At 42.8% G+C, this 24121-nt stretch overlaps 2 protein-coding genes across 4 annotated transcripts in view; both read left to right on the forward strand.

Annotated features, from left to right (window-relative positions):
* Positions 1–9524, forward strand: part of EFCAB5 (EF-hand calcium binding domain 5) — a 98329-nt gene extending 88805 nt beyond the window's left edge. For 2 of the 3 annotated variants that reach the window (XM_033921236.1, XM_033921237.1), the window contains 3 exons: positions 296–525; positions 4296–4392; positions 8918–9524. In XM_033921236.1, the coding sequence (XP_033777127.1) occupies positions 296–525; positions 4296–4392; positions 8918–9120 (530 nt within the window). In that variant the 3' untranslated portion in view covers positions 9121–9524. Of the gene's footprint in view, positions 1–295; positions 526–2051; positions 2277–4295; positions 4393–8917 lie in introns of those variants that run through there. The other variant, XM_033921238.1, reaches the window with a different exon arrangement.
* Positions 9525–20516: 10992 nt separating this feature from the next.
* Positions 20517–24121, forward strand: part of NSRP1 (nuclear speckle splicing regulatory protein 1) — a 74663-nt gene continuing 71058 nt past the window's right edge. The window contains exon 1 of the mRNA XM_033922710.1: positions 20517–20737. Within this exon, the coding sequence (XP_033778601.1) occupies positions 20718–20737 (20 nt within the window). The 5' untranslated portion in view covers positions 20517–20717. The remainder of the gene's footprint in view (positions 20738–24121) is intronic.

Here is a 24121-nt window from a genome sequence, read left to right on the forward strand (position 1 = left end):
TATGTTAACTTTATTTCTGTGCGTTCAGATAAACTAGCATGGCAACCACACAACTTTATTAACAAAGTACGTACCAGAAATCAAGACATCTTTTTCTTCCTCTTCAGTTATGCTCTTTAGACTCTTGAGTTTTTAGTTTTGCTCAGTGTGGGGTTCCTGGCATCCATCCTGGTATTCTGCAGTCCTCTCGAGTCAAGGGCATTGGAATACCAGGGCTGATACACAACACGGCAAGGAGCTGAGACTGGTTGGTGATGTGGTGCCAGGTGGCTTCTAATGGTACTTATCATTACAGAGGCAGAACAGATAGGAGAGAACAAGCGGGTGGGGCTCCTATTCCACCGTTTCATGCTACAAGATCTAAGGGAATGCGTGCAGAAACTCGACCTACAGTCATTCGCTGAGCTAAAGAGCTATAAGAAGCCTCCTGCCTTGGTGCACGATATCCTGAAGGCTGTGCTGCTTCTCTTCTGCCCCCAGTGGGCTGGCACATCTGAGATTGAGAGCTGGAGTCAGTGCAAACTAGTGAGTATTCCTTTCTCTTACCCATGGAGAAATGATTTTCCATTCTGGAGACCCTCAGAGAAAATGCACTCTCGGTTTCAAGTTTATTCAATGTACTGTCCAATCAGAGAACTCTCTGGGTGCTTTACAATACAAATATTGATAAGAGAGGAGAAAAGGAATTACAGTGTGGATAGAAAAGTGATAGCTGGCATATGTGTGCAAATCCCAATAACTCTAGTATGACGTAGTTGTAAGGTTTAGTCCCTCAAATGTAAGGTTTGGAGGGGTAATGTTGAGGTGACCAGCCTTACAATCCGCCAGGTCCCAGGTTCAATACCCTCGTAGAAGATTCAGTAGGAAGTAAAATTACTTACAAAGACCGCTAAGAGTGCTTGCATAAAAAATATATATATTATGCAGAAATAAGCTTAATATTACAGAAAAGCAAGATTCATACAGATACATCAAGGATTACAATTAATGAGAGAGAATAGGCAGTTTACCTGCCTTACAGAGTTCAGAGGAAAGACAGAGAAGAAGGTGGTGATATTCCAGACACAGAGCAAGAGGGGGGGGGGGGGGAGGGCGGAGTTCTAATCTCCCATTATATTTCTACGTTTGAATCCATTGAAGTTAAGTACCCCTATCTTTTGTAAACTGTTTGAAACAATGGTTAGTTTCATTGATAAGGAAGGTGAGTGAGGTGTGAGAGACTGGAGAAGACTAGAGGATGAACCTGTCCCTTACAGACTAGAGTCAAATGTAATTTCCAGTATGCCTTTCTTTGACAATGGTTTCTGATTACCTTAACTATCTATGCTAGAACATGCAGCTGAGCTTATTGTATATCTTAAGCACCAGACATTAACACATCTTGTTACCTTTAATTTAGGCTGTTTGCAATGACACGCCCTAAGATCAGACATGAATGATATGATCTCCCATAGTCCTTTGATGACATTGGTTAGGCCAACCAAAAATGCTGACTGCTAGCAATGCTAGGCTGACAGTAGTATGTTAAATTCACTCGATGCAGTTATTCAGCTCAGTGTTAATAGACCCCTCCAGAAGATTCAAGGTTGAGGTTGCTCAGTGTTAATAGACCCACTCCAGAAGATTCAAGGTTGAGGTTATTTAACTCATTGTTAATAGACCCACTCCAGAGGATTCAAGGTTGAGGTTATACAGCTCAGTGTTCATAAACCACTTCAGGGAATACAAGGCTGAGGTTAAAGAGCTCTGTTAATTAACCCAACTCTAGGGAATACAAGGACAAGGCTACAGAGCTCAGTGTTTTTTGAGATCTCTAGTGAGATTGGTGCTACTGTAATTGAGGAGTATATGAGTGTCTAAGGAAATGTTTTTAGAGAACTGGAGAGCAGCTACAGGTGATCATTTAGTAATGGATCCGTTAATGGTATCAAGCCATTTGAAGTTGTGATCTAGCTTTAATTACTTTCATATACTCAGTAGCATGCTGCTAATACTCAGATCTCTCTAGATTTACGCCATGCCCTTTCCTTCCTCTTACACCCATTCTTTAGGTTCTTCAGCTCTGAAGAATCCAATGGGGTTGATTTCCTCAACTTCAAATATATTTGTTTGACTGGGAACAAAAAGTCAAAGGCTGCTTGAGAGAGAATAAAGCATGGATACATCCCGGAAAGTCCTGACATTAGCCAGGTGAAGGGGGATGGAAGGAAGACAAAGATCACTTTTCTCTTTACAGAAAAACCTGCCCTCACCCCCTGCAACTGACATCTACCTTATCTATCTCTGCAGATGATAGAAACAATAGATTAACTATGGAAAGATATTTCACCATTAACTGAAGAACATGCAAAGATGGAGAAATACGCTGTTTTATGAGTTCAATTAGCTACTAAAACTAGAGAAAAAGCAACAGGTTCTGAGGCTGTGGGCTAGCTGTGGTTTCACACCAAGGCCCACCCAGCCAGATACCATAAAGAGATAAACAGACCGTGGTCAGAAGACAGAATTCTCAGAAGAAAGAATTCATAAGAAATATCATCTAATAGAAAGTATCGGAGATGTTTAAAGTTGGGAGGGGGGCTTGTGCTCGGAAATACTAATATGGTGGGGAAACAGGCATTTCGGGGAAAAGGTAGGTTTTACGGAAAACAGAGTAAAACATATAACATGACGTAGAGGAGAATAGCCAATAAATGAATGTAGCTAGGCAGTAATGCATAAGTAAATAACCAATAAGGATGTATCATGTGATGTGAACCAACGTGGTGTTGGCCACTAAGAAATGTATAAAAAACAGGCCTTTAGAAGGGAGAGGTCAGAACAGACATCAGAGGACCTCTAGGCCTAGAGGTCACCTTCTGAGCCGCCTTCTGTTACGCTATATACTAAATGATTTATTCCTGTAAGCTGTTATTGATTGGATAAATAAATATATACTTATTGAAACCAGTATATAGTGTTCGAGGTCTCATTACCGAGGTAGGCCTGGACAGCGGCCTACATCATGCTCTAATTTCTGTATCTCATAACTCCAATTAGTCATTGTGACCTGTACGAGAATCTTTCCCTGATTACATTTAGATTGTGTGACTGTTTGATGTGTGTCAGCTTTAAGAGGCACCACAAGTTTTTATTTAATTGAGACAATTTCCAAAGGATTGTGACCCCTGATGCAGCCTGCTCTTGTGAAAAGTGGCAGTGTAGGCTCTTCCTATGTTAAAAGTGGTCCCTTGTTAAATTTTATGTCTCTGTTTTGGATTCTTGTGGTCTTGTGCTAATTTTCTTGTCCAACATTCTCTGGAGTCAAATTATTTATTGATCCAATGGGCCTATATCGCTGCTCACTACTTGCGCATGCCCCCCTACATGGCTCTGTATTCCAAAATGAACCAGAAAATAGTCAGACCAAGGAACCTGAGTGACTACAATATCTTTGATTCAAGCATAGCTTTTGTTCTACAATGACATGAAATAAAATTAAGGGGGGGATATTGATACAACGAACCAGCTCTAACATCTGGTTAACAACCAAAAACTATGATACAAGGCTAGAATTTTCCTCTTCTAAATGCACGTTCAAATCCCTCCAAAGTAGCAAGCTACTCAGGAGTCAGCACCAGTTTTGAAGTAAATGTCAGTAAATCATCAAGGATACCACGGTGAGTTTTAGGGCCATATAGACCTTTTATCCTGTCTTTTAAACACCTCCAGAGAGTACCAATTTATATGGAAAATGGGACTGGCAGCACAGTCATTGGGGAATAGGCATAGAAAAGGGCTCAGAGGGTCTCCTAGAAATTTTTCAAGTGTTTGGGTGGGTGGAGAGCAGGAGAAAGCAGAGGTATTTATATCACTCCTACTGTGTTCAATAGGGCTTGGCAGATGCCTTGCCAATCCTATCAATATGAATGCATACATCACTGTACCCTGTACAATAGTGGTCTCAAAGGGGCCGCAATCCAGTCGGGTTTTCAGGATTTCCCCAATGAATATGCATGAATCTATGTGCATGCACTGCTTTCAATGCATATTCGTTGGGGAAATCCTGAAAACCCGACTGGATTGCGGCCCTCAAGGAGGGACTTTGAGATCCCTGCTGTACAAGGTGAGGGTAGAGGTAGAGGTGGAGGGGTTACAAGGATTGAGAGGCAGTTAGCAGTAGAGGACAACCTCTGACTACAAAGACAGAGTGGAAACCCACAAAGGACAGAGAAAAGGACTCACAGCTGCTGTGAAAGGTCTCCGAGCACTCATATTTCCCCTTAAACTAAGTATTCTCCTTCTGTATATTACAGAAAGTTAACAATGACCTGATTCGGAAAATTTCCTGCTTTGATCCAACTGCTCGATCTGTAGACATCCAACCAGAGCTGCTGGCAAAATACATCAAAGGTAAACTTTACCCCCCTGATTACAATCATGACGGCACCAACTCAGCAATGCTCTGTGTGCTCTTTAGACCGTAAGGGCGCAGATCTCTAAGCGAGAGCCCTCTTTAAAGCACCCCAATGCCTTGCAGTAAGAAGAACCGATTCTACATCAGCATCTGGACGCCCAGATTCTGTTAGAGAATACTAGTGAAACACAGCATTTGCATGCCTTCAATACATGCCTGTAGTTACACCAGCCATAGACCTGGCATGCCTTTCAGTCACATAAATGCACTGGGGGCGTATGTAATTTACAGTATTCTCTTAAGTCAGTGTATTGCAAACTGTGTGCTGCAGCAGATTCCAGACGGGCCCTGACAAGACGCAGGTGAGGAGGAGAGGTATCGACATGGGCTGACTGCTTATAGGACGTGCCTCTCGCGGCAAGAAGCACCTCCTGCAGACCGTCAGCCGGCGCCGACAACTCTTCTCCTTGGCGGCGTCTCTCCTCCTCTTCCTGCCCCTCCTCCAGGATCCCTCACTGAAGTGACGGGTTCAGGGTCCAATTATCTGCTGCAGTAACTGCATGTAATTAAGCTAAGTTGGGCTAACTACAGTACAAGGTGCAGTCCACTCTTTTTCATGCTAAGCATGAATTAGCACACATTAAGGAGGGGGTGGGGGGAGAAGGGGGAAAATTCATCAACAACCACTAAGCCATTTAGTAAGTGGTAACCATGTTAGAGCATGCTAATGATTAGCACATGCTAAACACTAGGATGCCCCATTATATTTCAATGGGCATCTTAGTGTTTAGCCGGTGACGGGTCTTAAGTGCGCGAGACTGATGCGTGCCGACAAACAAGCGCCGACAATTCAGCGCAGGATTTAATGCCTTTGTACAGATCCTTGGTGAGACCCCATCTGGAATACTGTGTACAATTCTGGCGGCCACATTACCACAAAGATGTGCGGAGAGTTGAGTCGGTTCAGAGAATGGCCACCCGGATGGTCTCAGGACTCAAGGATCTCCTGTATGGGGAATGGCTGGATAAGTTGCAGCTATATTCACTCGAGGAACGCAGAGAGAGGGGGGGACATGATCGAGACGTTCAAATATGTCACGGGCCGTATCGAGGTGGAGGAAGATATCTTTTTTCTTAAAGGTCCCATGGCAACAAGAGGGCATCCTTGAAACTCAGGGGTGGGAAATTTCATGGTGACAACAGAAAATATTTCTTCACCGAAAGAGTGGTTGATCGCTGGAATAGTCTTCCACTAGAGGTAATTGAGGCCAGCAGCGTGTCAGATTTTAAGAAAAAATGGGATTGGCACGTGGGATCTCTTCACGGAGGGAGTTAGGGGGTGGGACATTGGTATGGGCAGACTAGATGGGCTGTGGCCCTTTTCTGCCATCAGTTTCTATGTTTCTATGACTTCATTGCACCGAAGAAAAACCTTCTTTTAAAGGGCTGCGATGGGGGGTGGGGGAGAACCCCCCCACTCTACTTAATAGGGATCGTGCTGGCGTTGGGGGGGGGGTGTAACCCCCCACATTATACTGAAAACTTAACTTTTTCCCTAAAAAATAGAAAAAAAGTTAAGTTTACAGTATAATGTGGGGTTACAACCCCCCCAAAACCCCCCCAACGCCAGCGCAATCACTATTAAGTAGAGTGGGAGGGTTCTCCAGCAAGACACCCCCCCGTCGGAGCCCTTTAAAAGAAGGTTTTTCTTCGGCGCGATGAAGTCCTGCACTGAATTGTCGGCGCTCGTTTGTTGGCACGCGTCAATCTCGCGCGCTTAAGACTATGAACCGTTTAGCCTGCACTAATTGCTTAGCTCCTGTTGATGAATTCCCCCCTAAATTTCAAGCGACTGCGGTAACAATTACCAGTGCTGGGGGTAACAGTGCATGCTAATTCACATGTTAACTAGTAAAAGGGCTCATAGACTGCCAAGTTTCGATGAAAATAGAAGATCAGGGACCGAATTAGGTTCGTAAATTTAGTGGCTAAGCTTATCTTGAATAACGGGCCTGATGTTTTTAATGTTTAGCTTCTGTTCTTTCTCTATCAAGTATCATTGTTATTTGATATACTGCCAATCAAAAATAATATCAAAGTGGTTCACAAAATATCCCCCCCCCCAAAGCTAACTAAAATCAAATGTAGGGGAGAGATGAACAGACCAAAATAAGAACCACAATAGAGACCTAAGTTATAAAAAGTAATTTCCTAGACCAGTGGTCCCCAACCCTGTCCTGGAGGACCACCAGGCCAATCAGATTTTCAGGCTAGCCCTAATGAATATGCATGGAGCAGATTTGCATGCCTGTCACTTCCATTATATGCAAATTTCTCTCATGCATATTCATTAGGGCCAGCCTGAAAACCCGATTTGCCTAATGAATATACATGGAGCAGATTTGCATGCTTGTCACTTCTATTATATGCAAATCTCCCATGCATATTCATTAGGGCCAGCCTGAAAACCCGATTGGCCTAATGAATATGCATGGAGCAGATTTGCATGCCTGTCACTTCCATTATATGCAAATCTCTCATGCATATTCATTAGGGCCAGCCTGAAAACCCGATTGGCCTGGTGGTCCTCCAGGACAGGGTTGGGGACCACTGTCCTAGACTAACCATTTGGCATTTAGGGCCTAATTCTATAAATGCTGCCTAAAAATTGGTTCCGACTAGTGTGGTTCTAAATGCGATTCTATATAAGGTAGCTTCCCATTATAGAATCACGCGTAGCCCTGGCTAAGCGCGCTTAAGCGGCACTAAGTGTTCTAACATTTGGGTGCAACCCATTTAGGCCAGGGTTTTCTTGGCCTAAATTCCTGAACCTAAGTTAGGTGCCCAACAGCACCTAACTCAAATACACGCCCACGATCCGCCCCCAACAACTATGCATTTTGTACTAGGCACCTAACTGTTGTAGAATCACACCTACAAAGTTAGGTGCCTAACTTTCAATTAACTCCAATTAGTGTCAATTAAAGAAGTGTTGAATGACGATTTAGCCACCAATGTAGACACCTATGTAGGCACCTAACTTTAGGCATACTTTATAGAATTGGGGGGGCTAGGATCCAGTATTTAGTCCACAGTAGTAGATGGCTGCTAAGCTACTTCCAGTTATGGGCCGAACTAACCCTGAATATTCAGTGCCTGGACATATATGCTTTCTGGTTGATAGAGAACGACACGGTGACAAAACTCATCACCGTTCTCGTCCCCGCAGATAACCGCGGGAAACCATCTCCATGTCATTCTTTAAGGAAAGAGGGAAGAATCAGAGTATGAATGGGCACAGCCATTGACCCTCAAGCCTTGCATTGAAGAATGCTAGTGTAGAAGGACTGAGGTTGAGACATATACTAAAGAATGACATAGGATGGTTAGAACATAAGACCATAAGCGTTGCCATACTGGGACAGACTGAAGGTCCATCAATCCCAGTATCCTGTTTCCAGCAGTGGCCAACCCAGGTCACAAGTACCTGGCAGAAACCCAAAGACTAGCAACATTCCAGAGCTGAGATTGTGATGTCATAATGCCTCATTCCACCAATGCCTAAGAGCCAACCTCATCAGTGATGTCACAATGGGTTCATTATCCTTTACTTGGCTCACATAAGAATCATAGTATGAATGGGCTCAGCCACTGACCCTCAAGCTTTGCATTGAAGAATGCTGGTGTAAAAGAACTGAGGTTGAGATAGACACTAAAGACTGACATGGAACGATTTCCCATGGTTATCCATGGGGACGGGAATGGTGTACCAACCCAGAAGTTATCCGGGCACCCATTTATATTCAGGCTGCTGCTCACTGCATAAAGTTAGGATAACTGTTTTGCCATACTAATTTTGTGCAGTTATGTGGCCAGTGAACAGACCGAAAATCGCCACTAACTCTGCCCTTGGAACGCCCAGAAACTAGCCAGTTTTGGCATAGGCATTTAGAGAGGATATTCAGTGACACTATCTGATAAAGAGTTGCTGAGTATCTGTGAATAGCCCTGCACAAGAAACTTAAATGGCCAAGAGCCTCTCTGGGCTGTTTAAATCACTTTAAATATCAGCCTTTATGCTTTAAACAACTCCTGACAGTGATATTGTAAAACAGTGTCTCACAAACTTTCCGTCTGGCAGCACGCTAAATCCAGTGCCCCGGCCAGAAGGCACCCAGAAGTGCATGGGCGTCCACGCAATGACATCCATGCATACGCAGAGGCCCCTCTGGCCGCGACCCACTTCGGTGGAGGGATCTGGCACTTGCGGGGAGAGGAGGAGAGTCATCTGCGCCAGCTGACTTCCTACAGGACGTGCCTCTCACCGCGAGGCACGTCCTGTAGGCAGTCAGCCGGCGTGAATGACTCCTCCTCGTCAGTGTGTTGCGGCACACCTGAAATCTCAGGAGGCACAGTGCGGTACACAGTTTGCGACACACTGCTGTAAAACCACCGTGATATCTTGCAACCAATAACGCAATATCAAATGACTCCCCCAAATAAATAAATGATATTTTGCAGGTATTCAGAGAGGAGCAGTCTGGAAGCATGGTTCCATCCCAGCGGAATACCTCTATAACTGGGTCTTTACCTGCCTGTCCCTGATGGAGCTCACTGCCCAGCTGCGAGCAACACAGCAAGCTTCTCTGATCACGTTGCCATCAGACTCCTCTCTATTTGAAAATGAACAAACCAGCACCAATGGAGATCCCTCATCTTCCTGATGTTATACTGTATTTTATGTGTGTTATGTCAAATATCTGTAATACTGTTCCCATCATACTCGGATTTACATGTGAAAAGAAGCAAAGCTGCAGAATTCTATTAAACAAGTGTGAACTCTTCCCACGCCCCAGTTATACTCAAATAAGATCTAAGTAAAACAGTACTGTAGTTTAAACAGCATGATAGAGAGCCAAATGTATCCATGAAGATGCTGATAGGCTGCACAAGTATTCAGTCTCAAATAATTTCAGTTTGTACAATTCTGATTTCACTCAATGGTGGTGTAACACTTTTGTTTTCTCATTTGCACATTGTCTCTATTGCATGACCCCTGACGCAGGTGATGTATGCTGAAACACGGCCCATGTTGGGTCCAACAATAAAATTCTGTTTGATTGCCTCAGACTTGGATGGCCCTTGGATGCTTTTGGCTTCTGTTTATGTGTTGTACTTTGACTCTCTTCTACACCTTAAATATACAAATTCAAGATTAAGAATGCCCATTGGGAACGAAGGACAATCAATTTGTTTTACAGTGAACAGTGAATTTTGGATTGGAGTTTTCCAGGATGAGTTCCTGGACAAAGTGCACTCTACTTTCCTTTCGGGCTCAGATTCATGCATGAGGATGGCATAATGCCCCTCCTCTGGTCACTCTTTTGTGCTCATCCCTAAGTCAGAGGCAGAGGTAGTCCTGGTTTTACCCCATTGTTCAGTGGGAATTCAGATCTGCAGACTGCTGTAGAGACTAAAAAGCCACTAGAAGGCTGATGGACTTGTTAAGAAGTACTTCTGCTTCATTTCAATAGGAAACCATACAACCTATTGTGCAAGTGCTGATTTCCTTCTCAGTTATGAGATAGCCTGAGCCATTTTTAGCCGTGTCTGAAGCAGGCAGCTAAAGTCAGGCTTAAGGCAATGCTGAGATTCTATCTTTGTAATAATGCATCTGATGGGAGGCGCAGGGTTTTAATCAAAATTTGGGAAATGAGATTTTTTTTTTCTTCACTGGAGATGTGATGTCTACCAGTTATTTTATAATGTGAGTCTGGAGCTGGTGTATTTTATACTTTTTATTCTCAGATAAGATTCTCCTGTTATTACTGTGTATGATCTCCATGGTTATCTAACTGCCCGCTTTGACGGCTTTCTAACTTTTGCAGCGGAAGGGGGAGGGTATTCAGACTAGCAGCTCGGATATTTCTAGGAACAATGTCTTTGCACATGTCATGTTTAAATTTTTTTTATTAATCCAAAGAGAACTCAATAATCAAACAACACATTTAACAACTAGCATATTATCTCCTGCCCCACCCCCGTATACCTACGCCATCCCCTTGTGCCTAGAAGTATTTGATCTTAAGTCCCTTGGCTAAGGCATCAGTTTTCATCAAAATCATTTAAGATAAGACTGTGGCTCTAGATGGAAGCACTTGTATATATGGTTCCCACATCTGCAGGAAGCCCTCCACTTAAATGTGTGCTTAAGTGCTACAGCTCTAGCAGCATAAGCAAATGTAGTCTATTTTTCTAGAGCCATTGCGGTGGGGAAACATCACCCATCCAGTGATAGAGGATACACTTCCCCCCCAAAAAAAAAAACACAAAAAACCCTGGTTTCTAGACCAACAACCAAGGCATCTTCCCCCAGATCTCCAATAAATCAATTTTTCCAAACAAGGTTCCCATAAGGTTTTCTTGAGACTGCTGACCTAATATTTATTTATATAATACTTACTAAAAGGGAGACAATACTTATGCAGTATCTAATAAGCACAAATATTTTAGAATGTTATGTTTTTAATGAAAGCAGCCTGAAAATGAAAGAATGGGCCGTACAAAGGACAGAGGTACATTCTAAACCTCAAGAGATTCCAGAGGACAGACTGACCAAATCGCCACTCTGGGAATCTGTAGTATATTCCCTCTAAGCAAAGCATGTGGGCAATCGCTCATAGATTTTACATGGTTGCCCACAAAAATACTTGCAAATCTGGAAATTTGTTGGGTTTTAGAATGTGGCGTTCACACGAAAACAATTTTTTTAGAACTTGTTGCTCACGTGAGAAAAAAACATGCACGCATCTGGACAGTCCTTGGAGCACTGCTAGGAATCCCATTCTGAAGGTAATGAGATGTGAATGAATGGACTGAAGTGGATGTGGCAGCTCTGCATATCTATCCCCACATAATCCTTGCTGCTGCTTGTGGGTTTCTGTCACTACACACTAAGGGGTCACAGTGAATGTAAATATTTCCCAGAAGAGGAACATAAGAATAACTTTACTGGGTCAGACCAATGGTCCATCTAGCCCAGTAGCCCATCTTCACAGTGGCCAATTGAGGTCACTAGTACCTAGCAAAACCCCAAATAATAGCAAAAGTGGCTTCCCCCATAGCTGTCTCAATAACAAACTATGGACTTTTCCTCCAGGAAATTGTTCAAACCTTTCTCAAAACCAGCTATGTTAACCACTCTTACTAAAACATCATAAAATACCAATTCTCTGAGTGAAAAAAATATTTCCTCCTATTGGTTTTAAAAGTATCTCCCTGTAATTTCATTGAGTGTTCCCTAGTCTTTTGTAATTTTTGATGAAGTAAAAAAATTATCCACTTGTACGTGTTCTACACCACTCAGGATTTTGTAGACTTCAATCATGTCTCCCTTCAGTTGTCTCTCTTCCAAGCTGAAGAGCCCTAACCTTTTTAGTCTTTCCTCATACAAGAGGAGTTTCATCACCTTTATCATCTTGGTCACTCTTCTTTGAATCTTTTCTAGTTCCACTGTATTTTTTTTAATTTTTTTTTTAGATAAGGCAACCAGAAATGAATGTACTACTCTAGGTGAAGTTGTACCATGAAGCAATACAGAGGCAATTATTCATTTTTTAATAATTCCTAGCATCTTGTTTGCTTTTTGGGCCATCACTGCACATTGGGCAAGTTTCAGCGTATTGTCTACAATGACACCCAAATTTTTTTCTTGGGTGCTGACCCCCAAGGTGGACCCTAGTATCTGGTAACTATGATTTGGGTTATTCTTCCCAATATGCATCACTTTGCATTTGTCCACATTAGCCATTTGGATGCCCAGTCTTCCAATTTCCTAAGGTCTTCCTGTAGTTTTTCACAGCCTGCATGCATTTTAACAACTTTGAACAGTTTGGTGTCATCTACAAATATAATCACCTCACTTGTCATTCCAATTTCCAGATCATTTATAAATAAATAACACCAGTCCCAGTACATATCCCTGCAGCACTCCACTATTTATCCTCCTCCATTGAGAAGAATGGTCATTTAAGCCTATACTATGGGGCTCATAATCAAAACTTAAACACGTCTAAAAACCTACCCAAGTCAATTTTCTGGATGTGTCGAGGGACTTTTTAGGCCTCTGAATCCCGCTGTGTGCCCAGAGCTATAAGGGGCGTATCTGAAGGAGTGGTTAGGGTGGGATATGGGCGGGATGTGAGCCGATCTAGACTTAGTCGTCCTGCAGAGATAATCTTCATCAGAGAAAACTTCATTGGCTGCCCCTGGAAGCACGAGTTCTGTTTAAATTTTTCTGTCTTTGTTACAAATCAACATTTGGTCTGGCCCCCACGTACCTGGTCTCTCAATTTAATCTGGATAGTTCTATTAGGCTCACATGTAGAATTCATCTTTTCACCTATCCGACAATAAAGGCCTGCCACTACAAAAGATTCCTGGACAGAACTCTCGCCTTTCAGGCAGGCAAATGGAATGATTGGCTGGGTAACATTATCACGCATTCCTCATCCTACCTCAATTTTAGAAAATCTATAAAAACGAATCTGTTTAATCGATTTGTAACCTAAGAATTTTATAACTTTCCATTTCTTCCATTCTGTAAGCTTGTATTCGATGACTTTGTATTGTGACCACTTTGCTATTTGTCCAGCACCTTTCATTGTAAACTGCCTCGAAACATCATGGCTTATATTTGATAACTCTATAGTGTAACCACTTCGCTGATTGTCCAGCACATCTTGTTGTAAACCACCTTGAACTATCGTGGTTTTGGCGGTATATAAGAATAAAATTATTATTATTATTATTATAATCAAAGGTTTTACTAGACATCCTGGATGAAACTTAAACATTATGAGTTAGACGATGTAAAAACAGGTGTAAGTGCCAAAAAGGTAGCCAAAGTGATCAGATAACCACTGCAGAAACAAAGTAAACACCCACACACACTCCCCCAGTGTTCACTGATCTCCTCACATACCACAAAGATCGGAATAAAAACATACATACCTGTCTCCAGAACATCAGCACCTGGTATAGGAAAGCCTAGTAGAGCTGTACAGAGGTGTCTTAAATAGCCTGGGGTTGGCTAGTGAACCTTAGAGAGGAGGACCCAGGTCCATGAGCCACTATATCCACTACATTTATGGTGGAACATGTGCACCCATGAACCCCCCCAAACCCTACTCTACTGTCATATAGCTGCCACCTGCAGCCATAAGGGCTATTGAGGTTGTAGACAGGTGGGTATAGTGGATCTTAGGAATGTTTTTTTGTTTTGGTTTTTTTTGGGGGGAGGGATTCACATAACCTATAAGGGAGTTGTGGTGAGATGTTTATGTGGCACCCTTTTTGTGAAGTTTACAGCAATGCCCACTGCTATATTGCCATGTGGCCAGTCCATTGCAAGATTGGCCCCTTCCACGCCCACATGGTCTTGTTCTTGGTGTTTGGGACTTGGACGAAATTTTGGTCGAAAATGTGGTATAAAGATAGACATACTGGCGGTCTGGACAAACAATAGCCTGGATGTCCAGATAGATGATTTTCAAAAAAATATATATTCTAGGCATATTTTTCAAGAATGAGCATTTCCCTGCTGTCGACTTGGGCGTCTAGCACCATATGACCAAATTGGACTTAGATGGATGTTTTGATGCCCATGTTTTCTGTTCAATAACCAAGTCCTATCCACAACTGAACGTTGCCTCCTATCCCATGACTCTTTCATTTTCTCAGGAACCTCTCAAGAGGAACTTTGTCAAAAGCTTTCTGAAAATCTAGATACACTACATCAACTTTTGCACCTTGATCACCTAATGATCCTACAATAGTATTTTTAAATAACAAAAATAATAACAGCAATCAAGTTGAATACTCTTTATAGTAAATCAAAAAATATAATGTATTCAGGAACAAACTAATACATGAAGAGATAGTTTGCAGTTATTATTATCAAGTGGAGAAAAGACATCGGTGTCACGTTGGATCAAAAAACTAAATCCTCCGGACAAAACAACTTCAAATAATAATTTGAAGATGTGAACACATCCTTAGTCTTAAAAAACTCCACCCTGTTCATCCAATGTTTGTATACCGCAGTTGACTAATGCTATATTTCTACTCAAACAAGGACCATGGACCAAGGATGTGTTCATATCTTCAAATTATTATTTGAAGTTGTTTTGTCCAGAGGATTTAGTTTTTTGATCCAACATGACACTGAGGTCTTTTCTCCACTTGATAATAATAACTGCAAACTATCTCTTCATGTATTAGTGTGTTCCTGAATACATTATATTTTTTTATTTTTTTAATAACATACAAGCCTGGTTTACAGTCCTAACCTTTGCCACTGATACTTTAGGCTTCTCTTTAACTATTTTCCTCATTTTATCGTAGTCGCCCTTTCAAAGGGTAGATTTCTTTAACAACGTCATTCCTGATAGAAGCTCAAATTTGATCATGCTATGATCACTGTTTCCCAGCAGACCTAACACAATTACCTCCCGTACTATGCCCTGAATTCCACTAAGGATCAAATCTAAAATATCTCCTCTTGTCGGATCCTAAGTTGCTCCAAGAAGCAGTCATTTATGATGTCTAGGAATTTTACCTCCCTACCACTCCCTGCCTGATGTACTGTAACATTTACCCAGTCAATGTTGGGGTAATAGAAATCATTTGTATTAGCAAAAAGACCAAAACCTCAGTGGGCAGAATAGTATAATATCACAAAACCAGACTTTTCTATTCTCTTCTACTGAGGAAGAGACCACAAAAATACTACATTTCAATTGTAGAGAAAAAAATGTGAGTTTTTTTCTGACCTATGATGAAGTGTGAGTTTACTAGATTTCAACTTGGGCAGTTTTGTTAAGCTCCTTAACAAATTGTGAGGTCTTTTATCTACATGTGGAGGGGCATAATAAAAAAAACTGTCTAAGTCCCTTTTTGGCCTAAGGCCTAAAACGTTGAAAGCAGAAGCAGGGAAAGTGTCCATAACCAAAACAAACGTCCTTGTTCTGATTATGGCCTACCTCTACCTTCAGCTGTTTAAACACCCAGCCAACCACTATGTCTACAAGTACACCCCCATGACATCTACACTTATACCCCATAATGAACCAAAAAAATGCATAAGCCCAAAACGTCCAACACAAGGGCATTTAGGCGAAGGAGGAGCCAGTCCTTCGCCTAAAAGCTGGATTCTGTAACCGGTGTCTGTCAAAAACAACACCGGTTACAGAATCCCCCCAACCCCCCCCCCACACACACACATCGGGGCAGGAGGGAACCAAAGCCCCCTTGCCCCGGGCACTGGCGGCACCCCACCCCCCCGACAACATTGGGGCAAGAGGGAGCCCAAGCCCTCTTGCTCCGCGGCAGCCGCAGCACCCCCGAAGATATCGGGGCAAGAGGGAGCCCAAGCAGTTCGGGTAGAGGAGTGATGGCATCGCGGCAGGGGAGATGAGGCATCTCTCCTGCCGCGATGGTTGCGGTGGGTGGGTGGGTAGGTTGCCGGGCCACTGAACTGATCGCGCCAGCGGCCATTAGCTCAGCGGCCCCTTTTTCAGCACTTAGACCTGGTTTGACTTTGTCTAAGTCAAAAAGGTATAAGTGCCGACTAGGCAATCCACCTACGGTTTTGGTTATACCTGCTGTACGCCAAGGTGTAGGTCGGCCCACCTCCCGCCCACCGCCTGCCCTTTCCCCTCCTCTATACACGCCTCTTTTCTCTCTGTGCGTTTAGAGGCAGGGGAAAGGCCTAATTTGGTTTTAGATACATCTAAAAATCAGCTTTGGTTATGGGTACTTGGACAATCAGGCTTTTTGATTGTCCAAGTAGCCATTTAGGACACTTTGTAGATGTTTTTTTTTTTTTTTTTTTTTTAATATGAACCCCATAGTATTTTTACGGTCTCTTCCTCAGTAGAATAGAAAATTGTGTTTGTGGTAATTGAAATCACCCATTATTATACTGTTGCCCAATTTTCCAGCTATCCTAATTTCTAAAAACATTTCTTCATCTGTCTGCTCATTCTGTTCCTGAGGATGGTAGCATAACCCTACCTGCATATTGCTTCCCTTCATACATGAAATTTCTATTGATATGGATTCCACACTCCTATCTATGTCATGCAGAATGTTTGAACTACTCTATCCTTGTGATATAATTTGTACCCAGGTAACAGAGTGCCATTGATTTGTCCACCTTCCACCAGATCTCTGAAATGCTTATAATATTTATTTATTTATTCCATTTGTGCTCTTGGCGACATTACAGAGGAAGGGGTTAGAAGAAGGTAGGGAGGACAATGAAGGGCAGGAAGATACAGGAGGAGAAGAGGATACAAGTGATGCAAAGGGAAGGGCCTTTGCATCACTTGTACTACCCTGCAGTGTTACAGAGTGCTACCATGCAGGTGCTACCCTGCAGGTGTCAAATAGATGAGTTTTCAGTTTCTTCTGGAATTTGGTGTGGTTAGGTTCCATCCTGGTCATTTCAGTAAGGTCATTCAAAGTTTTTACGCCTAGAAAGGTATCATCGCTGCCTAGCTGGCCCGGAACTTCCTCTCCGACGTCAGAATTAACGCTGGGAAGAAGGCTTCTGGGCGTCAAGAAGAAGAAGAAGGTGCAGCGGCGGTGGGTGGATGGGGGGTTTGAATCAATGCTGGAGGGAGGGGAAGTGATCGCCTGTCCTGTTGTTCCTGCGCACAGCTTTGGGACGCTGTCCTTGAAAACGGGACATTTTGGCATCCTGAAACGGTGAGTCAGGACAACAGGACGGCCAGTCCAATAAAGAGACGGTCCCGTTGAAAACAGGACGCATGGTCACCTTAAGTATACTCTAACTCTCCTATTTTATTTTTTAGGTTTCTAGCATTTGTATACAGATACTTCAAATTGTGTTTTTTCCTTGTATCTATAGCCTGCTGAGAAGATGACAGGCATAATTTGAGTCCTTTGCTCTGTCTTCCTCTTAAACACTCCTGGCTTTCTTTCATCATTATTGAAATCTTTCTATTGGGACTCCCTAAATATCCTGTTTCAATAGTATTCTTCAAGGATATTCCACACCGAACCATCCACTCCTGGGCAACTGTTAGCTTTCCCCCATCTCAATTTTAAAGCTACTCCTTTTTAAACATTAGTGCCAGCATCCTGGTTTCATCCTGGTTAAGGTGAAGTCCATCCTTTTGGAATAAGCTCCCCCTATCCCAGAAGTCAGGGGTTTGGTCACTTTTGCACAATGAAAGAGGTATATCTTTAATTTTACTGATTAGCAAGCTAGAGTCTTGATTGTTCAGTTTCCTGTCATGTAAGAGTGCTACCCTGCAGGTTGGGCAGATTGGATGGCCCATTCAGGTCTTTATCTGCTGTCATCTACTATGTTACTATATTGACCTGAGTGAAAGGATTATACAGAAAGAGGAGCAAACCAATCTATTCTATCTGCCTAAATGTGAACAAGGGTATACTCCTATATGACACAAATTGGGGTTGCTGAAAGATTGGTGAGCGCTGACTTTCATGCAAAACCAATAGAAGCAGCAGGACTTATTTTGAGGGAAAACTCAGGTACTGAGTACCAGCACTTTTTCTGTTGCTTGATAAAAATGACCTATGTCCCCAAATATTAATAGCTCAGCTTCCACACACATTGTGCAGGCTTTTCAAGGATTCTGTGACTGGTTGCAGGGGGCCTGGCTACTGTGGGGTGGGTCCCTCAGTGATAACCCAACTCTTGAAGAATGGCCTGGTATTTGAGTACTAGCACCTTTATTGCTTGAAAATAATGCACTCAGCAGAAGGGAAACAAACCTGAAACTCTGAATTTTTTCAAATTTCTTAACACATAGACTGCACCTAGGGCAGATAAATTAACAGATACCCTGTTTCCCCGATGGTAAGACACTGTCTTATTTTTTTTGGAAGGCCAAAATATGCTCTAGGGCTTATTTTCGGGGGGGATGCCTTATTTACATTTTTTTCTAAAAAGGGGGGGGCTGTCTTATTTGACGGCTGAAGAATCGGTCGGCCGAAAAATCGTACCGTGTATGGCCAGCTTTATCCATCATACCATATATTGTACCATTTAATGTCCCCAATGTTCTCCATCAGGGAAACACAGTAAAGAGATTATTCTGTAGTGCAGCATCAGAGGGGACTTGACAATGTGAAACCATTGTTTATATACCGTATGCATTTTAAAAAGGCTTTATATACAGTAAGTGGTATTGCTCACAGCAAAAGAAACCTGTCTGCGTGTCTCAATTTTGGATGTTCTGGCCGTGAACAAACTCCTGCAGTCTCCGTTAGGGAGGGATGAGGGAAGCTGCCTGTGTTTCCTTGCGCGGAGTCACGTGCGCGCGCTGCAGTCCTGTCACTTCCTCCTCTTCACTTTATGACGAGGCGCGGCACGCAGCCATGGAGGCAAATACGGTAGACAGAGGGACCACACGGAGTCACCCACCGTACCACCCGATTCGGGTAAGCGCAGGTATCGGTGGGTGGCTTATTTGCGGGGGGGGGGTGCCTTATTTTACATTTTTTTCTAAAAAGGGGGGGCTGTCTTATTTGATGGCCCTGCCTTATCATCGGGGAAACAGGGTATATACCAACAGACAGGGCCTTTGGTATCTGAACCAATCAGAGTCAAGCCCCTCCAAGTGCATAGGAGGGGTCTTTGGTATCTCAAACAATCAGTTTTAGGCCCTTCCCTTTGCATCCCAGGATGCACTGGGAAAGGGCCTAAGCTCTTGATTGGTCCAGGAGCCTACAGCCCCTCCTATGGGAGTGGTCTTAGCTGCCTTGGCCAATTAAAGGCTTAGGCCCAAGATGCACTGGGAAGAGGAAGGCTGCCATTTGGAAGAAATGGGCCTGAGTTCCCCTACAACCTCCTAGTTTTTGCCCTTCTTTACAGTCTGTGAATACACATACCCATGTTTCACTGATAAAATTGACAAAACCTCTGCCACAGGCATTCTTGCTTTATATGCAAAATACCCAAAGGAATAATTATGCTAATAGAAATAGATACTGATTTGGTCACCTTACAGGGTTCAAATGATTATCAAGGAGAGTAACTTTTCCTGCTAAAAAGTTGCCTAATTATTGCTTTTCCTATATCTTATTTTGATCCTGTTTCTAGGCAGCTGTCTCATCTTTTGTCTTTATTTTATTATAGACAGATTATAGAGTTGGATATCAATCACAAGAAAGAGCAGTAAGGTAATAATATTATGTGTACATTACATTAAATTAAATTAGTGATTTCTATTCCGCCATTACCTTGCAGTTCAAGGCGGATTTCATAAGAATTGTCATGATGTTACAAAATATATAAGGCGGATTACATAAGAATTGTCGCAAAATTAGGTAATACATAATGGATAATTAGAACATTTTAGATTTGATAAGGAGTAGATAGTATATTAGGTGAAGCTTGGGATGGATCTGGTTGTGTTAAATAGGTTTTATGTATTTTTTGAAGAGTAGGGTTTTTGTTTCTTTTTTGAAGGTTTTGTAATTTGTGGTCTTTCATCCCTTTTACTTTGTCCACATTAAATTTAATATGCCATTTGGTTAACCAGTCTCTATTCATAAGCTGCCAATTTACTCAGTTCTGGGATGGAGAATATTTAGCCAGTCCAGGTTTTGAGCTTGCATCTGGAAAGCAATGTGGTATTTGTAGTCCTTGATTCTACTCCTTGCCATCAGAGCCGCAGGTCCCATAATGCGACAAGATAGAGTTGGAACTGGGTAATTTGGCAGCTCTGATCTCAGTCACTAGTCCTGTACTTTCCCATTATCTGCTTGTGCTTTAATAACTGCGAATGATTCTGTGCCATCTGCAAGGCGGATCATCTCACTTTTCTTCTCATTTACAAATACTGTATGCTAAAAAAACAGCATTCCTACTAGCACAGCTCCCTGAGGCACTCAAATTATTTTAGTCCTACCCACCATTTCCTATCTTTTAATTACCAAGATGCTGTTAAAGATAGGAAACAGAGAGAATAATTGATCACTTTCCCGTTCTTGTCTGAGCTGTCCCAGGTATGGCATTAGCTTTCACAGGATACTTAAAAGGCTACTTGGAACTGGGCCCCGGCAGCAGAAGGTTTCGCATCCGTACTTTCTTCAAGTCTACTCGGCAGTTTTAAAAGCTGAGCTGCTTCCGCAAGCAGTAGCATCATAGCTAAGCTCGGTCCATCCCTTCTATTTTATATTTTATTATTATATTTATTATTATTGCCAGGTAGTCCGCAGAATCTGCGACTGCGAATCGTAAGACTCGCTGTGAGGCGGGAAGATGGCGGCTCCCAAGAAACAGTGAGTGTGAGAGGCAGGGTTTGATAAAGAAAAAAATAATAATCGGAGACTAGAGCTTGGGGGAGAAACCGTGGATCGTGGCTGGGCGGGGTACGGGGGCCTTACAGAACCGATTGCCGAACTGACAATCCGTGTGGCTGGAGGACAGGGTCGAGCATGGCCTGTTTACATACGTTCAAACGGTCTCTGTCTGTTCCGGTGTATCGTGGGAATTGTGGTGTGTTGCGTTGTTTTTCCCCCTCGATATATTTGAAACCAGCACTACAAATCCCAGAATGCCAACAGTGGCCTGAGAAGTGCAGGGCTTGGTGGCTCATGGAATTGCTCTTGCAGCTTATTTTTGTCTAATGTCCTCAGAGTTATAGCAGACTCTAAAAGACTTTTACTGACTAGCATCTGCAAAAGGGTTTAATGACTTAAAATGAGCAATACTGTAGTACAGTCTCTTATAAGGATTGCAGACTGTAGATGTTTAATGTTTACAAAGTATCTTTATATCTGGCTCTGTAAGCAATCAGAAAATCATGTAAACAGTTATTCAATACAATAGTACAATACTCCTGTTCAGAAAACTATAATTATTTGGGGGTTAGTACCACATGCAAGATCACCAGCTCAATCCCTGAGCTGAGTTTTCTTCTGCCTGGGTTAGTCTTGATTAGGAGGACATTGTGGTCATTGCTTGAAGATGGCACCTAAAATCTCTAAATATAGCATCTAGACCAGTGGTTCCTAACCCTGTCCTGGAGGACCACCAGGCCAGTCGGGTTTTCAAGATAGCCTTAATGAATATACGTGAGAGAGATCTACATATAATGGAAGTGACAGGCATGAAAATCTGCTCCTTGCATATTCATTAGGGCTATCCTGAAAAACTGGCCTGTTGGTCCTCCAGGACAGGGCTGGGAACCACTGATCTAGACTATTGGGTGGATTCATGTGCCATGAGTATAGAGTTCCAAACCAGGAGAGAATACTGAACAAAATCCCCAGGTAGTTAAAAATGGCTCATAGTGGCAGCCTCTAGTTCTGATTGAGCCTAAAGAAACAAGAGGAAACAGCTGGAGCAAATCTTTTGTGTCTGACTTATTTGTTCTCATCTTTAGTTCACAGAAATAAAGGTCAGCAAACAAACTGCAGGAGATATTTTTTTTATTGAGTTAACAGTACATTTAGATAATCCAATAAATGAGAACCACCTGCAGATTGTTTGCTCTTATTTCTGTATTCTTAAGTGGCTTAACACAGTGACCATATTTTTTAACATTTTTAATCTTGGTCATGTAATATTTTAGAGTCTCTTCTTTTTTTTCTTTCTTTTCCCCCTTAGAACATAAAAGCAGCCATAATGGGTCAGACCAGTGGTCCATCTAGCTCAGTTTCCTGTTCCCAACAGTGGCCAATTCAGGTCACAGTACTTGGCAAAAACCCAAGACCTTTTTCTTGTATTTCTTTTTTATTCCTAAATCCACACTTAAACATGTAAGTGTTAACAGGGTGCCCAGATGTTAATCCGTAAGAGTGTCATACACAAGGGCAGCACATAGGCGAGGCTCCCACTTACAGTATTCTGTAAGTTGCATGTGCACATACCACATTGAAGCACCCACATTTACTCCAGGTCTATGGCTGGTTTAACTGGGGAGGGGGGCACATAAATGTTAGGCGAGAAGATGCCAGGTTATGCAAGTATTCTATAAAGGAATCTTGGTGCCGAGGTCATTACAGAATAGGGGTTCACTGCATGGCATTGAGATATCTAAAAGGGGATATTTAGTTGCAAAATTGCCCGTGAAAGTGCAGGCGCAGTAGGAAAAATGGCTGGTTCTTATTGTCCTGCTACACTTCTCTAACTCTCAAAAGAAGCGTCCCCAGAATTTTGAAGTCTAGGAAGACCCACCTACAAATTATTGTACAGCTGTTAACCTTTGACTATGCTATAGTTCAGAAATTATTGAACTTTCAGGTGTGTCCCAGGAAGCCTGAGGTGTAATTTCAATGGAAACACACAGAAATAGGACACTAGCTCCTTCAGCAGATATCTGCAAACACAGCACTGCTGTGTCAATGTGACAGTCACCTGATTTCTCCTGAGACTTTTTAAAGCTTTGCCTCTGTCTCTGCTAGATTGAAACCAGGGATTTGCAAGTTATTTTTAACAGATGAAAAATATCGTATTTGAACAGTTCTGGTAGGGTATGTTACACCAGTCAGGCTCCTTGTTCAGTCTGCATGTAACTGTAGGAAGGGAAGGGGATTTAGCTTTTGCCCATGCCTTTTCAGTAGTAGCTCAAGGCCATTCATGTACAGTAGGTATTTCCCTACTCCAGCATGCTTGTAATCTAAGTTTGTATCTGAGGCGATGGAAGATTAAGTGACTTGCCCAAGAGCACAAAGAGCATTGGTGGAATCTGAACCCTAGCTTTCCAGGTTCTCAAGCCATCAGGCTGCTATTAGGCAACTCCTCCACTCTATAGAGCACCTGCTGTGATTCTTGTACAGTGGGAGGAAGGAGATAGTGGAGACATTTAAATACCTCTAAGGCAGTGTCCCGCAAACTTTCTCGAGCTGCGGCACGCTAAATGTAGCAGCCGTGGCTCGAGGCTTCCGGAAGTACACGGACGTCATGGTGATGATGTTACGCACATGCACATCATCACGTCCGCAGATGTGCGAAGGCCTTCCAGATGGGCCCTGAAATGCCAGTGGGGGGTGCCAGCAGGGAAGAGGGACGGAGAAGGAGAAGCTTTGGTGCCGGCTGATTGCCTACAGGACATGCCTCTCACTGTGAGAGGCATGTCCTGTAGTCAGCCGGTGCCTCTCCTCCCCAGTGTGCCATGGCACACCTGAAATCTCAGGAGGCACACTAGTGTGCGACGGCACACAGTTTGAGATACACTGCTCTATGGCATAAATGCCTAGGAAGCAAGTCTCTTTCAATTGAAAGGGTGCTCTGGAATGAGAGGGCATAGGATAAAGGTGAAATAGACTTGAGTAATTTAAGAAAATACTTCTTTATAGAAAGGGTGGTGGATGTAATGAACGGCTCCCCAGTGGAGTTGGTGGAAAATAAAAGTTGTTTACCTGTAACAGTAGTTCTTCTTGGACAGCTGATCTGTTCAACCACACAACTGGTGATGTCACCCAGACGGAGCCAACCTCAGCTAGTCTCAAGCTTTAGAAAACTCTGGAAAAGCTCTCTATGCTTGCCTTCCCACCTACTATACTCACTATACCTACTGTACAAAACACGCTCCCCTCCCAGTTCTGTATAGAGCTGGTGGCAACTCAGGAGGGTTTGTGTGGCTGAACAGATCTGTCCAAGGAGAACTGCCATTACAGGTAAGCAACTTTTATTTCTCCTTGGACAACTGATCTGTTCAG

This window comes from Geotrypetes seraphini, chromosome 15 (genome assembly GCF_902459505.1).
Source record: "Geotrypetes seraphini chromosome 15, aGeoSer1.1, whole genome shotgun sequence".
Lineage (NCBI taxonomy): Eukaryota > Metazoa > Chordata > Amphibia > Gymnophiona > Dermophiidae > Geotrypetes > Geotrypetes seraphini.